The sequence below is a fragment of the Marmota marmota genome, unplaced genomic scaffold (genome assembly GCF_001458135.2).
Source record: "Marmota marmota marmota unplaced genomic scaffold, marMar, whole genome shotgun sequence".
Classification (NCBI taxonomy): domain Eukaryota; kingdom Metazoa; phylum Chordata; class Mammalia; order Rodentia; family Sciuridae; genus Marmota; species Marmota marmota.
Window position 1 is genome coordinate 9691576 of NW_026000229.1, and position 20101 is coordinate 9711676.

At 34.7% G+C, this 20101-nt stretch overlaps 1 protein-coding gene across 1 annotated transcript in view; it reads right to left on the minus strand.

The window, feature by feature from the left end:
• Window positions 1-20101, minus strand: part of Arih1 (ariadne RBR E3 ubiquitin protein ligase 1) — a 105717-nt gene that overhangs the window by 32302 nt on the left and 53314 nt on the right. The window contains exons 4-6 of the mRNA XM_015480456.2: window positions 8842-8986; window positions 1150-1242; window positions 602-657 (exon numbers count right to left, since the gene is read on the minus strand). Coding sequence (XP_015335942.2) covers window positions 602-657; window positions 1150-1242; window positions 8842-8986 — 294 coding nt within the window. The remainder of the gene's footprint in view (window positions 1-601; window positions 658-1149; window positions 1243-8841; window positions 8987-20101) is intronic.

The window sequence follows — 20101 nt, forward strand, 5'->3', positions numbered from 1 at the left end:
GTATAAGAGACAGCACCCACTCCCCACCCCCACCCCCCGCTGGGTTGCCACAGACTCTCACAGCCACACTGTATTCAGAATCTCTTCCTATTGCAAATATCTTTCTTCCTCTCTTCCTCAGACATCATATGTGCCTGGAGAGCTATCTGTTCCTCTTTTACCCCCTATTACAGCACAGATGTTATTCCAATGAGGCTTTTTCTTTCTTTTTTTTTGGGGGGGGGGGTGAGGTGGGGGTGTATAGGGATAATGTGTGTGGTGCTGGGGACAAACGCAGGGCCTCACACATGTTAGGCAAGAGCTCTACCACTGAGCTACATCCCCAGCCCCTAACTCTTTCATTTTTACTTCTATCTTAGCATCTCTTTCACAGAGGACCCCAACTGACAAATTGACATATCCTAATCTTTAATTCCAATATTTACCAAAAGTGATTGGATGTTTAACCAAGCTGAAAAAGTGTTTTAATAATACAAAGGAATATATAGAATAGAATTTCTCTTTGGACCTTTAAAGTTCACCTTCTTTGAGGTGCTGGAAGTGAATCTGGTTTAACCAACTAACCAATATTCAACATGCAAAATCTACCCAAAATACTTACATAACTGTGTTGTCATCCACTAAGATATCACAACCATGAGCAGGACACGAAATAGTCTGAAAAAGATTGAAATTTAAACTATGTCTTCATTCAACAAATATTTATTGAATGCTTACCACTGCCAGGCACTTTGCTAAGTCTGGGGACACTTCAATGTTTACAGGATTTCAATTCTTCCCTTTCTATTTAAATGAAATAAGTGTGTGTATGTGTTCATCACTATGAAGTAACGAAATTGCTGACTCAAGTGGTTCTGCAACAAAATATTAAAAGGTTAAAGTAAAATATGACAAAACTGTTTAAAAGTTCAGTTTGATATATTACCAACGTTGATGCCTGCTGGAAAAACTTTGCCTAATTTGGGTCTTTAACTAAAATGTCCCATTGTAAAATGAAAAAGAACCTATTTTAAGTTGTTTTAATATAGAAAAATTTTGCTCATGCAATTCATAATCCAAAAAGTTTCACTAGTTGATATTTATACAAGGGTCTAAACTAAACACTACAGGAAATTCAATAAAAACTAAAAATCATTTTGGGATCTTTACCTGTCCCATGCCTTCCTCCATTATTTTGGTAGTTAAATATTCACTCCAGCACTGCATACAAAACTTATGTCCACATTCAAGGCCAGTGAAATACTGCAACAAAAATAAAACATGAACTATTAAACAAAGACATTTTCAGAAAATTTTCTACACCTAGTGACTCAGTGCTCTTTTAGGTCACATTTCTCCCAGTGACTAAAATCTCCAATATAACAAGAATAGACAGTCTCCTAAAATGAAATTCTAGGTGATGAAATCTAGATATGCAAATACACAGAACATAAAACACCTAAGAAACACATGTATGGTATATATTTACGAAATTTTAAGAAAAGCAGGCAACAATGTTTGTATTAAATGTAAGATTATACCATATATTAATAAGCATTATGGAAATATAAGCCAAATCATGAGACACCACCTTACACTCACTAGGACAGCCATAATAAAAAAAGAAAGATAATAACAAGAGTTTTAGGTAAGTATATGGAAAAACTGGAACCCTCATGCCCTGTTAGTAGGAATGTAAAATGGAGCAGCAATTTTAGGGAATAATCATGCAGTACCTCAAAATATTACACAAAGAGTTATCATATGACCCAGCAATTCTATTCCTGGGTATATAAAGCCCAAAGAAACGAAAACACACATCCATACATTAACTTGTACACAAGAATTCATGGCAACATCATTCAAAATAGCCAAAAAGTATAAATAACCCAGAAATCCATCAAGTGATGGATGATAAACAAAATGTAGACAATCCATATAATGGAATATTATTTTGCCACAACAAGGAATGAAGTACTGATACATGCTAAGACAGGGATGAACCTTGAAAACATATGCTAAATGAAAGACCATATATTGTTTGATTTCATTTATGTAAAAGATCCAGAATAAACAAATCCTTAAAGGAAGCAGGTGAGCAGTTACCTGAATCAGGGAATGAATATAAAAGGGTATAGAATTTCGTTGGGGTTAAAAATGATCTAAAATTAACCGCAATGGTTGCACAACTCTCAGTACAATAAAAACCACTTTAAATGGGTGAACTGGATAGTACTGAATTATACAGCTCAATAAACGTGTTATTTTAAAAGTGTCAATGGACAGAACTCCATGGAACTGCATGGGATGTAGAAAATAAAAAATCTCATGGTAAATCAAAAGATCTATTCCAAATTACTACGAATAACATTTTGTTCTAAAATTATTGACATGATTTGAAATGTTAATAACTTTAGACAGTTCAATGAAGTATATTGTGATCTGTAGTGGGTTATTAAACTATTTTAAATATAAAGAATTATATTTTTTAAAAATATTTACTACTAAATTTGTTTTAATTAATAATATAGGTTCATGGCCAAAAAATTTTTTAATGAGTGAGGCATGGTGGATTACACCTGTAGCCCCAGCTACTTGTGACCTAAGGCAGGAGGAATCATGTAAATGCAAGTGTTAAGGGTTCTACTGCCCTATTAGATCTTGGCAATAAGTATGAGAAGAAGTATGGCACCCTTGGATAGTACAATTCAGCCTGTGCAACATAGCAAGACAAAAATATGAATATGAATAATAATAATAATAACATATTGTTAATAATAATAATATTATTGTTAATAATAATAGTAGTAGTAGTAATATTGTTTTATAGTGTAAGTTTGTGATGAAAAATGATTCTCCTTCATCCCCATCTCTGTCCTGTATCCTATACCTAGAATCAATTAGTTCCATTTCTTACATATTCTTCCAGAGATTTCTAATGTTCAAATACACACAGTGGAAGAAGGTAATAATCTCTTCTATGACGTTTATTTTTTATTAATTTAACAGATTTCTTATGTGGTTTCACATTGGTTTACCTCTTTTTTTGTGTGTGGGAGGAGGTACTGGGGATTGAGCTCAGGGCACTCAACAACTGAACCACAACCTCATCCCTTTTTGTATTTTATTTAGAGACATGGTCTCAGTGAGTTGCTTAGCACCTCACTGTTGCTGAGGCTGGCTTTGAACTCGTGATCTTTCTGCCTCAGCCTCCTGAGCCACTGAATTACGGGCGTGGGCTACCATGCCCAGATGCTTTACCTCTTTTTAAAGTCTGAAGAAAGTGCCCCAATTTATTCAAACAGTCCATGATTAATGAACAGTTAATTAATGTATACTGTATATACATCTTTGTGATCATGTGACTACAGACAAATGTGTAAAAGTGACACTATAACAGGTATACATTCACAATTTGATAAGATATTCCAAGGCTTTCCTGAAACAAGGCTGTAGTAATTTATACTATGCAGTTTCTCACACTTATACCAACATAGTATATCATCCAATTTCTTGATCTTTACCAAACTAACATATAAAAAATGAACTAATTTCATTAATTTTGATTTTCAATTTAACATTTGAAAAAGAAAAGATTTAAAGCTGGTATTTCTTTTTCTGGGTACTCTCTTCACATATTTTGCTTATTTTACACTGGAAGTTTTCCTGATCAATTTAGGGGGACTTTGTACTTACATAGGAAACTGGACACTAATAAATATGGAAAACATTTTCTCTCAGTTTCAGTTCTGCTTCTTCATATTGTGTTGCCATGCAGAAGCACTTTACTTATATATAAATGAAATGCATCAATGTTTAAATTTATGGTTCCTAAATTAACTCCGACAAAAAAGGCTAGGAAGGAATTTAAGTTTCTCTCCCAGATGGCTACCAAGTTGTTCTAAAACCATTTACTGAATAATCTACTATTGCCATACCTTCTCCATAATACACTATATTTTCATGCATATTTGACTTTATTTTGTTCCACTGCTTTGTCAGTTCTTTGCATCTGGTAGGATTAGTCCTCTTCCTGCTTTCCCCTACCAACCTATTCTTTTTCAATATTTTTCAAACAAACACTCAAGTCAACTTTTTGTCTCTTGGTACTAAAAAATTTCTTCATCAGATGTTTCACATTTCTTGTCAAATTTATTCTGAGCCTATTTCTTTCTCTCTTTCTCTCTCTCTCTCTTACAGAAAGTATTTTTTATTCCAACATTATTTAAATATTATTTGAAATATAATACTTGATATAGTTCATGATATTAGATGCAAACAGGATAGAAAATTCTACATATGTAGTTGGGCGCAGTGGTGCATGCCTACAATTCCAGCTACCCAGGAGGCAGAGAGGCAGGAGGACCATAAGCTCAAGGCCAGCTGCAGCAACTTGGCAAGACTCTTTGACTCAAAATAAAAAAAGCTCAGTGTAGCTCAGTGGTAAAGCAGTTGCCTAGTACATGTGAGGCACTGGGTTTGATCCTCAGCACCACAAAAAAATAAGTAAATAAAACGAAGGTAAAAAAATAAAAATAAGAAGGGCTGGAGATACAACTCAGTGGTAGAGTGCCCCAGACTCAATTCTAGGACCAGCAGTAAGGGGGGTTGGGCAACGAAGAAAAGAACATTCTATATATAGTATATCAATTACATTTTTTAAACTCATAGAAGTAGTCATGGAAGGAAATACACCAGACTCCTAAGAGACTGGTTTTACAGACAGAATGGCATGTAAAATACATGTCAAGTTAAAAGAGTATAATCTCATTACTCTTCATTAGTGAAGGAGATTTGGTAGAAAATTGTTATTAGATCACTAAGGGAGAAATCTTTATTTTTCATGGCTATAAAAGGGGGCATTCTGTAAGGGATAAATATATAAAATATTTCAACAACTTCAAAATATTTTACGCAGAAACATACACATGGCCGTGTGCTTTATTTTTTTTTCAAATAAAAATTCTTAAAACTAAGAGATTAATAGTCACAATTAACCAGTGATCGCTGGAGAAATCCCAAACCTTGGTGAGTTCTAGTTTAGGTCCTACTATGAGAGAAGACAGTAAAGAAAGCCTTATATTCTTTAAAGGTTTCTTTTCAGTGACTTTTCTAATTAGATACACCACAAGATTAAACAAGATAAATTACAAAAATCACACACATGCATGTTTCAAGATAAAGAAACACCTAACCTAAATATAATGTGCAAGAAATACCTGGGTTATCCTCCATCTATGTATCTTCTGTTGTTATTTCCCTTTTCCTTCTCCTTAAACATGTTTATGTTTGCTCCCTTACTACCTCATGCTTACCTCCTCTTAGCTCCCTGGGATTCCCCTTAAATTGGAACTAGATTACTGACTCAATCTATGAAAAAGCTATAGCAGAAATTTATGTTTTTTTTAAAGCCTCTAAAACAACATTACACATTAAAAGGTTTCACTTTTCTCCACCACTTTATATATAACAACTAATGTTAAACAAACAGCAGTAAGAACAGTAACTCATTTTTCTTCTATCAGAAATTGTTCATATAATCTCTAAAACTGAAGTCATTTTGTTTATACAAATGGAGCAAATAATCTCAGCATCAGCTCTATCATGATTATAATACAATGAGTTAAAAGGAAGATAAAGTTGGACCTGGATCAGATGTTTTCAAGCAGTATTCCTAAGAGTGCCAAGATTACACAGGGGAGGATTGAAGGTTAGGAATGAAAGGGGTGAACTGCCCCTCACACTCTTCAAATCTGATTTTAGCTATTTGACCTATTTTATTCTTAGAAAATAAAACATTATTTACTTTATTAAAGTGACATACTTCAGCCCGGGAATGCTGGGTTAGTACAATCACATCTTAACCTACTTTGATTCAAAACATTATTATAAAGCAACTGTTGCTGAGGTTAGGAGGCTTCTGAATTTGCTACAAGGGGAAATGAAGAGGATTTACACAGTGCTCCAAAGACTTGGGAAATTCCAAGTGGAAACCACCTAGGACATTAATCCCAAAGTACAAAGATACAAAAAGCATTTATTTTTAAAAACCTGTTCTCACGTGGCACTGCATAATGCTAAAACTGCTTTCTATAAGGATAAAGGAAGGTATTGAAGATACATGTAAATAAAAGAAAATCAGAGAGCAGTAGAAGTGAAACATGTGAGTTATATAATACTCATACAAGTAATAAAGTGGTAAAGCTTCATGAAGTATTTCAGGTGATATTTACTTTCAGAACTGAAGAGGTTATAAATATCCTTCTGTATTAGCCTAAACATTAGGAGAAAAGAAGTCCTAGTTTTGTCATGGTCATATTTTCCATAACTGCATAGTTTCCGTAACTCTTTAACTTAATTGTCAACCCAAAGAATGTGCTGCTTTTGCTATCTTCTCCTGCCACTTACTCAATTTTTTTTTTAAAAAAGAAAAACTTGGGCTGGGGATGTGGCTCAAGCGGTAGCGCGCTCGCCTGGCATGTGTGCAGCCCGGGTTCGATCCTCAGTACCACATACAAACAAAGATGTTGTGTCCGCCAAAAACTAGAAAATAAATATTAAAAAATTCTCTCTCTCTTTAAAAAAAGAAAAGAAAAACTATCTATCTTTATTGCTTTTACTATCTTCTGCACCTTAAAGTTAATGACTCTTCAGCTGCCGTGTTTTCCCATCCTACCCACACTACTTAAAATAACTTTCCGGGGTCACCGTAAACTCCTAATAAACTTCAAATCCACTTTTCTTTTGTCTGAAGCTTTTAGCATTTCTTCATTATTGAAAAAAAATTCTATTCCTTTGTTTCTGCACTGCTAATTTTCCTGCTTCACTTAACTACCTTGCCTTTTTAGGTTAGTTTATATGTCAATTTCTGTGGAAAGTACTACCTCATCAAAAACTGAATAAGCACGTGCAAATCCCTGGGGTTCAAGTCCTAGCACCAAAAACAATATCCTAAACAAACCCTAAATTTGGTTTCCATCTACCATGTTCCCAATAGTATCATATCATGTGTTTGTCCTGCTAAAGCACTTACCATTCTTTCTGAATGTAATAGTACTTATCTGCCCAGGTAACCTATAAATTATTTGAAAACAGGGATTATATATTTATTCCCCAGTATATTTCAAAATTTTAGAATAGCGCCTGGCATGATGAATGAATAGTAAAGTTTTCCATCAGTTATAGGTACAAAGCAGAAGTGTATAAGAATCTCCAGTTATGATTTTCAGTTCTTGTTTGTTGGATAATATCAAGGACACTGAGAAAATTGCAGTGGATATTTGTAAGCAACTAGTGCCGGTAGTCAAATTAGAATTAAGATTTAAATGAAGGACAAACTAGCTATAATAAATCAGAAGGAAAAATGTCCAAGGACTAAGGAAAACTAACCTGGGACACATTATTCAGATCTTAGTCCTACCTCACAGAAACTTACAAACTGTAGGCACTATATAAATACCAACTGGAACAGATAACATTTAAAGATAATAACACTGTTCAAATATGAATTTAATAATTATTTTAATATCAACACTTGACTCAAGTTAGGACTGTAATTTAAGTAGAGGGAAATGATAACAATTCTCAGGCAAGAAGAGATTTCAAAGAACATCTAAGTCAACTGATCTGACAGATAAGAACTAAAAAAAGAACTGAGAACCAAAGCATTAATAATCTACTCGCTATCCACCCCAAAGCCAAATATTTGAAGCATTAGAACTATGATCAGAAGTTGAGAATTCAGAAACTAACTTCAGCCCTTTACTTTCTACATTATTATAACTTCACTCATCATTCTATTTCTCTAAGTTTTTAAAAACTTTTGTAGACAGTTATATATTTGACCAAATTAGCGCCATTCCAGTAGATTTCTTTAGAGATACATATACAATTCTAAGATTAACATTGATAATCCTTCAATGTTAAAATGGCAGTGCAAAATACCTGGTATAAAATAATTATTAGAAACAGCACAAATATCAACAAGATAGTTACAATTATAATAGCATTAAGTAATACCTTAAGACATATTGAAACGTCTTAAAAGCTGAATTCCAGGTAACTAAACACTTATTTATGTTATAAATAAAACTTTCCAATTGTTACTAATAAAATAATGCCTTCGTAAGGAAGATTATTTAAGACTAAAATTTCTTACTGAACACACCAAGTAACCCATTTTTTTCTTTTATCACATCATCAGTATTCATGATGATGTGATAAAAGAATGATGAGCATTCTTTAACAGTTTATTTTTTTGCATTTTTAAATTTTAATTTGTTATATGAGACAGCAGAATGTACTACAATTCCGAATACACATATCACCAAGTAAACCATGTTAATGCAATAAAATTTTAAGACACATTCTTAGGAAAAACATCTATTGTTTAGTTTTGTTCTCTGTTCTTATTCGGTCCCCATTGCCATACTTTTAATTCTCCACCTGAATGGATTTAAGTGAAAATCTTTTCTTAGGAAAAATTCTGAAAGTTCCCCAGCAACAGTATTATAGACATTTTATATGGGTTCTGGATATTTCAAAAGCAACTAAAGATTTTTAAATCTATTTTAATTTGGATAAAAAATAAGTTAACTCATTGTATAGCACACAATTCTCCCCATGGTGATAAAGTTAACTCTAGAAAGATTTAAGTATGTAGCATCAACTTAGACAAGTTGGTGCTTTTAAAAACAAAGGTGTTGAGGGTAAATGGAGCCAAGCTCTTATTATCGCTTTTCCTATCATTATCCTTAATATACTGAGGTTACTGGTTATATGTTACTTCTCCAAATCCCCCAGATTTCCCTTTGTTTAAATAATGAAATATAGAATGCTAGCCTTAAACTACCAGATACTCACCGAGTTAGGGTAGTTCAAGTAGCAGATCTGACAAGGCATATCCTGTGCTGATGACCTTGTATTCATCTGGCGTGTTCGAGACTTTTTACTTGGATTAATTACATGACACTCAGCAAAGAGCTTCTCCAGGTTTCCATCAAAGTACCTGCATTATTTAAACAGAAAGGATGAAAAGCCCAGTAATAGCAAAGTCAGAGCTCTCCAAAACCTTGATTGTCTACTGGGAAAAGCAATAAAATGAAATAAACCAAAATCATCACTTTTTTTGCTCAGAGGATATAAAAGTAATATAACTACAATTACATCAAAGAAGGGTGCCTGTGGACTGGGGATATAGCTCAGTTGGTAGAGTATTTGCCTCGCATGAACAAGGCCATGAGTTCAATCCCCAGCACACCACACACACACACACACACACACACACACTTTGTGTGTGTGTGTGTGTGTGTGTGAGCAAATCTGAGGTTTTACTGCCCCCTTTGGATACTGCCCCCGCCCAGCCCCTTGGATTTTTAAAAAAATTTGTTTCTGAAGTCCTGGGAATTAAAATTCCAATAAAAGCTATTGGAATGTTAACAGTATTACAATTAAACTTTAAGGATGAAAGCTGTGCTATTTCTAGCGTTACGTGTGAAGACTAATGACATTTTTTTAAAACTTAGCTCTATGTTACAAAAATGAATTAATTTCATAAATAATTGAGGTTAAGTCACTTTAAATACATTAGCTTTAATAAACAACTTACAAAGCATATCTCACCCCATAAATCATTTTTAAAATGTAATTATCATGTGTCTCATTCTGTACAACAGGCTTGCTCTCTATATTCTTTTGAACTACTTTTTTAATTTACCGAGAAAGGGAAGGAAGGAGGAAACAAAAGGGTATATTCTTGACATTTTTTAAATTTTTTGGTTGTATATGGACTCAATACCTTTGTTTTTATGGGGTGCTAGGATAGAACCCAGTGCCTCACACTTGCGAGGCAAGGGCTCCACCACTGAGCTACAACTCCAGCCCTATCTTTACATTTGTATACAAAAGATTACATACTAGCTTTTCATAAAATATGTACCTAAATATACAGAAGAAGTTCCATATTTAAGATATCAAGAGTGTATTATGCCCAGTACTATATAGTTTTAACTAAGTTATAAATTTCTTGACAGAAAACAGTGGTAAATAGCTAACACAAAATCTTCCATGAACCTAGATGAGACACAGTTCCTGGTTCCTAAATATATTAATATTCTAAAGAGATTAAACAACAGACAAAAATCTTTCAAACTGTGAATCAATAAAATCAGCCAAACTATTAATGCAGAATCTAGACAATCACTTTTTAGTTTTACCCAAGGTTTTGATAATTACAATGTGCTCTTGTGCATGCATACCCATATATATATATATATATATATATATATATATATATATATGCGCCTCAGAAGGCTGAGGCAGGAGGATGGGGAGTTTCGAGGCCTACCTTGGCAACTAAGTGAGAACCTGTCTCAAAATAGAAGATACAATAGAATGGGGATGTAATTCAGTGGTAAAGCAACCCTGGGTTAATTCCCCTACCACAAAAGAAAGAAAGAAGAAACAGGCATTGTGTCAAAGCATTTAATGTATGGAAAGGAGTTATATTACTCTCCTAAGTCTAGTAAAACAAATTTTCAATCAAAATGCCAATACCTTATATAAAAAGGAAACTCATAAAGTTGTTGCAAATTTATATAAGGTTGTCCCTTCATAATTTCAGATAATCAGAATGTAGCTACAGAAGAAAACTAACTTTTGTCTCTGAGAACACAAGATGCCTAATTTCAGAAAGCAGAAGAGACTAACACTAAATATAAATTTATAAACCAATTAAACTCCCTGTCTTATATTTAAAAAAAAAAAATCATGCTCACAAGAAAGAACAAACTTCTGTCCAAAATTTGACTACATAGAACCAAAGGCCCCTCATACTTTGGTTAACATTACAGATAGCATTTTATGAATACAGTCACACAGACGTGTGTATAAGTTCATAAAAATAACCCCATACTCTGAGATTTGTAACCTGCTTTCTTCACTAAACATGTAGTAGACATCTTAGTCAATAAACATATATTCACATTATATTTCATTTTTGTATAATATTCAACTATAGGTATGTACTAAATTAATCAACCTTATTCTGAGGGACATTTAGATGTTCCACATATAGACAATCTTAAATTCTTGGCTCATTTGATAAGGGAGAAAATACCTAAACTTGTATTACTTCTTTCTTAGTGAAGATGAACACGCCTTTTTTTTTTTTTAATAATTCTTCTTTTTTTTTCTTCAACTTTTTTAGTTGAACAACTTATTTATTTATTTTATGTGGTGCAAAGGATCGAACCCAGGGACTCCCAGAGGCAAGGCAGATGCTCTACCACTGAGCTACAACCTCAGCCCCTGAAGATCAACATATATTACTTCCTTTTATTTTAAGTTCAGAATGTAAACAGGAGAAGTAACCCTAAATCTCAAGGATTGCTTTCTTTCCACAGTTTCTAACCTGTCTTTCAATCATATTTAATGGATGTTTATTACTACTTTCAATTTTTTTTGAGAGAGAATTTTTTAATATTTATTTTTTAGTTTTCGATGGACACAACATCTTTATTTTATTTTTATGTGGTGCTGAGGATCGAGTGTGCTACCGCTTGAGCCACATCCCCAGCCCATTTTCAATTTTTATGTATGTAAATATATCAAAGCAATCCCTGAATTTCACATCAGCCTTAAAAGACCTCTATAATACCCCAAGATTATTTGCAAAATTCACCAGTGATTTCGATTTTCCTTTAAATGTTTCTATTATAACTGCTGATTCACTTGGAATTTATTTCTGTGTAATAAGGAGTTAAAGTGAGATTCCACCCATTTTAACCCAAATAACTAACTATTTACCGAAGGGTGGTTCATTGGTTCATCAATATGGAACATGTTTTTCTACCTTTTGGTTTCAGCTAAACCTTGCTTTCTCAAGTCTTCTCTGACAGCTCATTAACCCCCAATCTGGTTAAGGTTCCTTTGTATTACATCCATTGCTAAGAACTTTGTACTGGCTTTGCAGCACTTACCACTATATAACTCTATAATTGCTATTTATTTATTTTCCTAGATTGTATACCCCGTGGGAACTATTTTATTATTGCTATAGCCCTAGTATCCAGAGGCAATGGGAGAAGGGGAGTGGTGCTGAGGATTAAACCCAGAGCCTCATGCATAGTAAGCAGAATGAGCTCTACCACTGAGCTACAGCCCTAGCTATAGAAGCATCTTATTATATGTGCTCGTTTTCTTTCTTTTTTTAAAAAAATATTTTTTGTTATAAATGGACACAATACGTTTACTTGTTTATCTTTTATGTGGTGCTGAGGATCAAACCCAGTGCCTCACACGCGCTAGGCAAGCACACTATCACTAAGCCCCATACTCAGCCCCTCATTTTCTTCAAGAGTAAATGAGGAATCTAAACCTCCTCACTGACCATAAATACTCTCTGTGCAATAATAAATTTCCATATTCAGTTAAATTTATTCTTGGACTCTTCACTCTATTTCATTCATTTGCCTATTCTTGTAGTTTCTGACAGACTCTTAAAATTCGATAGGATTCCTTTTATTACTCTTTGATAGAATTTTCATTGTTATTCATTTTATTTACTATCTCAAGGTAGTGTATAATTGAAGTTTATAGCTTTTTTGATTCATTCTAGAAGCCACCAAAGAACTTTTGATAGACCCAACCTGATCTTTTCTTAAAATTGGGCATCTCGCCACAAAACCATGAAAAGATAATTTTGGCTTTACTATAAATTACTGCAAATTCTGAACCTACTTGAAATGCCTGCCTGCGCCCTGAACTCCCCCATGTCTGGTTTTCCCTGACCAGATAACAACCCTTTCCTAAACCTTAGTGACGCCTCATAAATTCTGGCCTTCCCTGGCCGGATAACGACCCTCTCTGAGTCTCTAAGATCTCCATAAATTCTGATGCTGGGGCCAGCAAAAATGTAAACTTGTGTTATGCTCCTCAGAGTGTTGTTATCTGTAACCCCCCTTTGTGTAACTTTTTGGGCTATAAAACTGGGCCGCAAAGAAGCCTCACCGCTGTCCTTGGCTCCCACGATTTTGATGGGCAAGGCAGCCCGGCGGGTCGAAATCATAAGCTTGCTTTAATTTGATTTTAATTGGAGTCAGTGGTCTTTTCTTGTGTCCTGGTCTAACACTTTCAAATACTGTTTAGATCAACAGTGCAAGAAGCTAAAAATACACTCACATCCTTGGGCCAAGTAGGCCAAAAATGTTTTTCTTTTATTAAAGTATCACTTACAAAAAAATGTAACATTTAAAAATTTTTTGTTTTGATTTGTATTTATTTTATGGTCCGATAAGAGCCCTAATCACAAATGGTGAGTAGGAAGATACTGAAATCTAATTGTTTTACTTAATACTTTAAGACTTAATACTCTTAAACCTATTATAAATTATAATACATGGATTGTCCATATGTTATACAATCCTCTTCTTTATCCTATAGTTTTAACTAGAATTCCTACAGCTTTTCCCAGTTTTTTATAATTTCATATAATTTTCTTTAATTATTTTCATATTACATAGGTTTTGTATAAAAAGAAAATAATCTCCTCCATGATGTCTGCTGCAATCCATTGTACATTCAGTAGCATATTATTTAGTCTCCAGGTGTTGGAGTAGCTTTCATTTCTTATTTTATGGTTAATTTCTAATTTCATTCCATTATGATCTGATAGAATGCAGGGTAGTACCTCTATACTTTTTTTATATTTGCTAAGAGTTGCTTTGTGGCATAATATATGGTCTATTTTAGAGAAGGATCCATGTGCTGCTAAGAAAGTGTATTCTCTCATTGAAGGATGAAATGTATGTCGGCTAAGTCTAAGTTATTGATTGTAATATTGAGTTCTATAATTTTTTGTTGAGCTTTTGCTTGGAAGATCTCTCTAGTGATGAAAGAGGTGTGTTAAAGTCAACCAAAATTATTGTGTTGTGGTCTATTTGACTCTTAAATTTGAGAAGAATTTGTTTGATGAACATAAACACTCCATTGTTGGGGCATATAGGACTTGAAAACAGCATACTACAGGGACACAGCCACATCAATGTTTAGAGCAGCACAATTCACAGTAGCTAAACTAGCCTAGATGTGCTTCAATAGATGTACGAATTTTTAAAAAGTGGCATATATACACAATGGAATATTACTCAGCAATAAAAGAGAATAAAATCATGGCATCTGCAAGGAAATGGATGGAGTTACAGAAGATAATGCTAAGTGAAGTTAGCCAATCTCAAAAAATGCTGAATGTTTTCTCTTGATATAAGGAGGCTGATTCATAGTGGGGTAGAGAGAGGGAGCATGGGAGGAATAGACAAACTCTAGATAGGGCAGAGAGGTGGAAGGGGAAGGGAGGGGGCATGGGGTTAGAAATGATGGAATGGAATGTGATGGACTTTATTATCCAAAGTATAGGTATAAAGACTCGAATTGGTGTGAATATACTTTGTATACAACCAGAGATATGAAAAACTGTGCTCTATACATGTAATAAGAATTGGAATGCATTCCGCTGTTATATATAAATAAAAAAAAAATAAGAAAAGAAAAGCTGAGATTAGGATTGTAGCTCAGTAGTAAAACACACACTTAGCATATGTAAGACCCTGGGTTCAATTCCAGGCGCCAAAAAGAAAGAGAGGAGGTGGGGGCAAGGAGAAGGGGAAGAAGGAAAAGAAATGGAAATTGCTTTGTTTGTGTGTTGTGTGTGTGTGTGTGTATATACCTGTTTGCATGGAACATGGGGTCTCACGCATGCTAAACAAGCACTCTATCAGGAAGCTACATCGCCAATCCTAAAACTGCTTTTTGTTTCCTAAACTTATCACTCCCCAGCAATCAAGTTTAGACACATTTCTAATGTTCAAATGTGTTCAAATGCTCAAACTGGCCAAAATTCTTTCCCATCATTATTTTTTCCTGTTACCAGTTATTAAGGTAGGCAAAATAATTTTTCTCATTTTATAATTCCATTTTTTTCTTATGTATTTCTTTACAAAACTCAAAATTCAGCAGTCCTACTAAGGTTTATCCTTAGTACTTAACAGTCTCTTTTGGAATGCCATTCATGATATTACTTCAAGACATTTTAGTTTAAGATTCTGCATGGGGTTGGGGTTGTGGTTTGCCTACCATGGGTGAGGCACTGGGTTTGATCCTCAGCACCACATAAAAATAAAGATATTGTGTCCACCTATAACTATTTTCTGAATTAGAGTTTGAGCTTATCTCTTCTTCCTTCCCTGCTACCCTTAGTTCTATCAGATTCCTTTTCACCTTGTTCAGTTATTTTATCAGATCACCTTTTGCAGCAGTCTGGCTGGACACAATTCACAAGCCACTTATCAAGCAGAAACGAACTTTATTTTTAGAACACACACACCAGCACCACAGGAGCTCTTCAGGAATTCCCTCAGAGCCCAACTGCCACCACCGGCTTCCTAGGAGCCTCTCAAACCCCCCACTCCTCCTGCTCTTGAGGGGGATTGGCTGGGTCGTGTGGGCAGAGCCAAAAGAGTCCTCCAATGCAGGGAAACAGCCCAATGAGCATCACCGCAGAGAAGCCTATCAGCTGGCAGCTGGAAGTTTGCTGGGGCCACGGTGAGCCAATCAGCTGGAAGTTTGCTGGGGCCCCTTCAGCTGTGGCTCTCAACAACCTTTGACCTTTCACCTCAGAGCCCATATTCACTTTAATTTTCTTAAGTGGAAGAAGAAGCTTTTCTCTTCTAATTATGAGTTTATTAGGCTTACAATGCCCAAGAATGTGGCTGGATTCTTAAGTCACCACATGATGTTTGCCTGGGCAATATTTGGTTTTCATGTACATCTTTTATTGTGAAAATGAAGCCAAAATGAAAAGGAACTGACTCAATGGTGAAGCACTGCAGTTCAGGTACCTTGTTTAATGAGTTAACACAAGCTTCTCTCTGCTTCACAAACTTTGATAAACAGTCAATAGTAAAAAGCTGCAGGGCTTATACTAAGACACAGTAGGCCATTATTTCTCTACTTTTCTGCAATCCTATCCATTCCTTTTTTGCATGGAACATGGGGTCTCATGCATGCTAAACAAGCACTCTATCAGGGAAGCTACATTGCCAACCCTAAAGCTGCTTTTTGTTTCCTAAACTTATCGCTCCCCCCAGCAATCAAGTTTAGACATATTTCTAATGTTCAAATGTGTTCAAATGCTCAAATTGGCACTTAACAGTCTGAGAGAGGAGGATTCATTTAGTTGTAAATGAATCTTTTATTTTTTTATTCATATGCTGTACTGAGGATCGGACCAGGGCCTCACACATGCCAGGCAAGTGCTCTACCACTGAGCCACAACTCCAGCCCCTATCCATTCATTTTAAAGGAAACAGAATGCAACCAGGCTTGGTGACACATGCCTGGAATGCCAGAGACTCCAGAGACTGAGGCAAGAGGACCTCAAATTTGAGATAGGCCCTGGCAACTTAGGGAGACCCTGATTCAAAAATAAAAGGGCTGGGCTGGGGATTGGTTCAATGATAAAGTACGTCAGGGTTCAATCCCCAGTACAGGCCTGGAGAAACACAACCAGACATGGATGGACACAGGACAGAATGGCAATCTGGTTTCTCCTTTAGTTCAGCCTTTCCCTGGAAGAAGGACATGAACAAGTTATCCCGCAATCCCATGAGCTAAATTTCTCTAGATTAAGACCATTAATAAACAAGATTATTATTTCTTTTTTTAATTGATTTTATTTTTTTAATACATGAAAAGAACTGTTAAAGTGTGATGATGTTTTTAGTACTGTAAATTCTCTTCTCTCTCTAAGGTACTTTCCATAAATTATGTTTACAGAAATGTAGTTAAGCAATAGTCATGGTGGTGCAAACCTGTAATCCCAGTGACTTGGTAGACTGAGAGAGGATTCCAAATTTAAGGCCATTATCCACAATTCAGTGAGATCTTGTCTCAAAATAAAAATTAACAAAAGGGGCTAGGAGTGTACCTAATGAGTACCATGTGGTTAAAATACCAAAGCACCACATAAAGAAAACAGAAATAAATACAGTTAAGCCAACTGGCATGTAATCAGACAACTTTTCAGAATACACAGAAATTAATTTTTCATTTTATTTGACTACTTCACAGAAACATATCACACAATATGAACTAAATTAAATGTAGAAATGGTTATAGCCCTTATGTGTGATTTCAGAGAGGAGAATTAGAGCTGGTAGGGAACACTGCTGGCTAATGTTTCTTTTTGAATTGTGGGTCACTGTGGCATAAATGTCATTTGAATTTTTCTTACAAGCCACTAAGGCTAAAAATTTACATTTCTTTTTTTTTTTAATATTTATGTTTCAGTTTTAGATGAACACAATATCATTATTTTACATTTATGTGGTGCTGAGGATCAAACCCAGGGCCTTGCACGTTCTAGGCCAGCACACTACCACTGGGCCACAACTCCAGCCCCTAAAAATTTACATTTCATAAACATCATTCTTATAGTACTTATTTACCCAACAAAAACAAAAAAGCAATAATGTTATCCTACTTTACAGATGATGGAGGCTTTTCTATTAGGCCATCAGAGCTCAATCCTCCTATTAGTCTTTAATGCTCCCATTACATATTTAAAAGTCATTTATTTAAAAAACAACCCAATAAAACCAGTATATAATAAAATCAAAATAGTACCTAACAAGCTATTAATTTTTATTACTTTAAGATGCAATACAAAAACCTTACTACATAATTTTTGAGAGCATTTCTACCATCTTTTATATCTTTTTTAGTTCTGAGCTACAATGGAAGGAAGGTCAATTAACCAAAGGGAAACAGATGAACATAACTCCTAGGATAACACCTCATTTCTCTATTCTTTAAATGAATATAAAGATTGGAGTTACTGTCTCATTCAATATTGGTAGAATACCTAATCAATAAATGGGGAAAGGAACAGACACTTCTCAAAAGAAGAAATGGTCAAAAATAAATAAATAAATGTTCACCTCACTAGCAATTAGAGAAATAAAAACTAAAACTATACTATTTCATCTCACTCCGATTGGGAAGGGAATTATCAAGAATACAAGTAACAAATGTTAGCAAGGATGTGAAGGAAAGGGAACACTCATATATTGGTGGTAGGCCTGCAAATTGGTGCAACCACTCTGGAAAGCAGTATGGAGATTCCTCCAAAAACTAGGAATGGAACCACCATTTGATGTCAGTATATATCCTCAGTATATATCCAATCCTCACATCCAAAGGATTTAAAATAAGCATATTACAGTGACACAGTCACATCAATGTTTACAGCTACACAATTTACCTAGAGCTAAGCAATAAAGCCAACCTAGATGCCCATCAAGAGATGAATAGATAAACAAACAACTTTGTGACATTTGCTGGTAAAAGGATGAATCTAGAGACTATCATTCTAAATGAAATAGCCAATCCCCCCAAAAACCCCCAATAAGCAGTGGGGGTGGAGTGGTCCAGAGGATCAGGCAAAAGGGAATGAAGGGAAGGGCTTCTTCATTTCCTAGGAATAGGAAAAATAGTAGAAAGACTTTCACTTTCCTATGTGAATATATCCCAGCAAACCCCACCATACATGTACATTCACAAGTCTGGCCCCCTAATTAGAATAAGATATGTTCTATACATGTTCAATTTTATCAAATATGGATTCTACCGTCATGTGTAACTAAAAAGATCCAATAAATTTTTTAAAAATTGTTGAAATTTTAAATCCATCTGGACTTTTCTTCACTGAAAAATTCTGAATTATGGGTTTCATCTCTTTATCATTACAGCACCATACAGGTTTTCTATTTCTTACATCAGTTTTAAGAAACAGTATATTTCTAAGAATTTACTCATTTAATCTACAATTTTAAATTGTCTATAATACATATTTTTTTTTTTAATGTAGAGGACTCATAGTGACATTCTTTTCCATTCTAGATACTGGTTATTTGGGCCTTTCTTCTCTCTCTCTTTCTTGATCAATCTCACCAGTAGATCAAACTTTGTCATAACAAAACAACCACTACACCTTCTGGCTTCTTGAACTTTTCCATTATGTTTTGTTTTATTAAATTCTGATGTTTTAAATTTCTTTTCCTGTATTTTCTCTGTATTTATTTTCTTGTTCTTTTTCTATCTTTGGACATCTAGCACATTATTGGGATTGTTAAGATGAATACAACCCTTATTACTACAACCCTTATTATTTTCCTATGTATGCATTTAAGGTCATAATGTTCACTCAAAATATAATTAGGCTACATTCAAAACAAGCCCCACAACAACAGACAAATAGTAGCTTTAGTAACAATTATGTGTAATTGAAACTATTGAACACAGACAAAAAAAAATATGGGCTTAAGAAAGACACAACCATTTAAAATTGACCCTTAAAGTAGAGGATTTAAGAATGCTAGTCCCCTACTACCCCAGTCTGCATGTAACTTGATATTTTTTCAGTGCTGGGGAACTGAACTTGGGGTCTTGCACCTGCTGGACAAGCACTCAGAGCCATATCCCCATTCCCATGCCTGCATAGTACTTCTAATTCCCCCCAAACTTTATTAATGCCCTACTGTTGACTGGAAACCTCGGTGATAAACAAATAACATATTTTGTATGCTATGTACAGGACATGTGGTGAAAAACACAAGAATCATGAGATCACATTGTACTGCCATTTGCATTTTACACAGAGAGACAACTGCTCATACAAAGATTATCATCACAAGGCCTTTAAGCAGATCACTGAGCTCACCATAATAGCAACGGGAGATAACTATGAAATTATTACACTACTAGAGGATGTACTATAGTTAATTTTACACAATTACCATTTAATGTTGCACCTTTAGATTGTTTGTACTTCTAATGGCTACAAATGGTACCATGTATCTTCTATGTTTGTTATTGTATGGATGTGAAGTATCCCCCAAAAGCTCCTAAGTGAAACAATGCAAGAAAGCTTAAAGTGCTGTGATGGGTAACACATGCCTGAGGCAGAAGGATAGCATGATTGAGGTCAACATCAGCAATTTAGCAAAAACCTGTCTCAAAATAAAAAACAAAAAGAACTGGGTATGTGCCTCTGTGGTAAAACAAAACA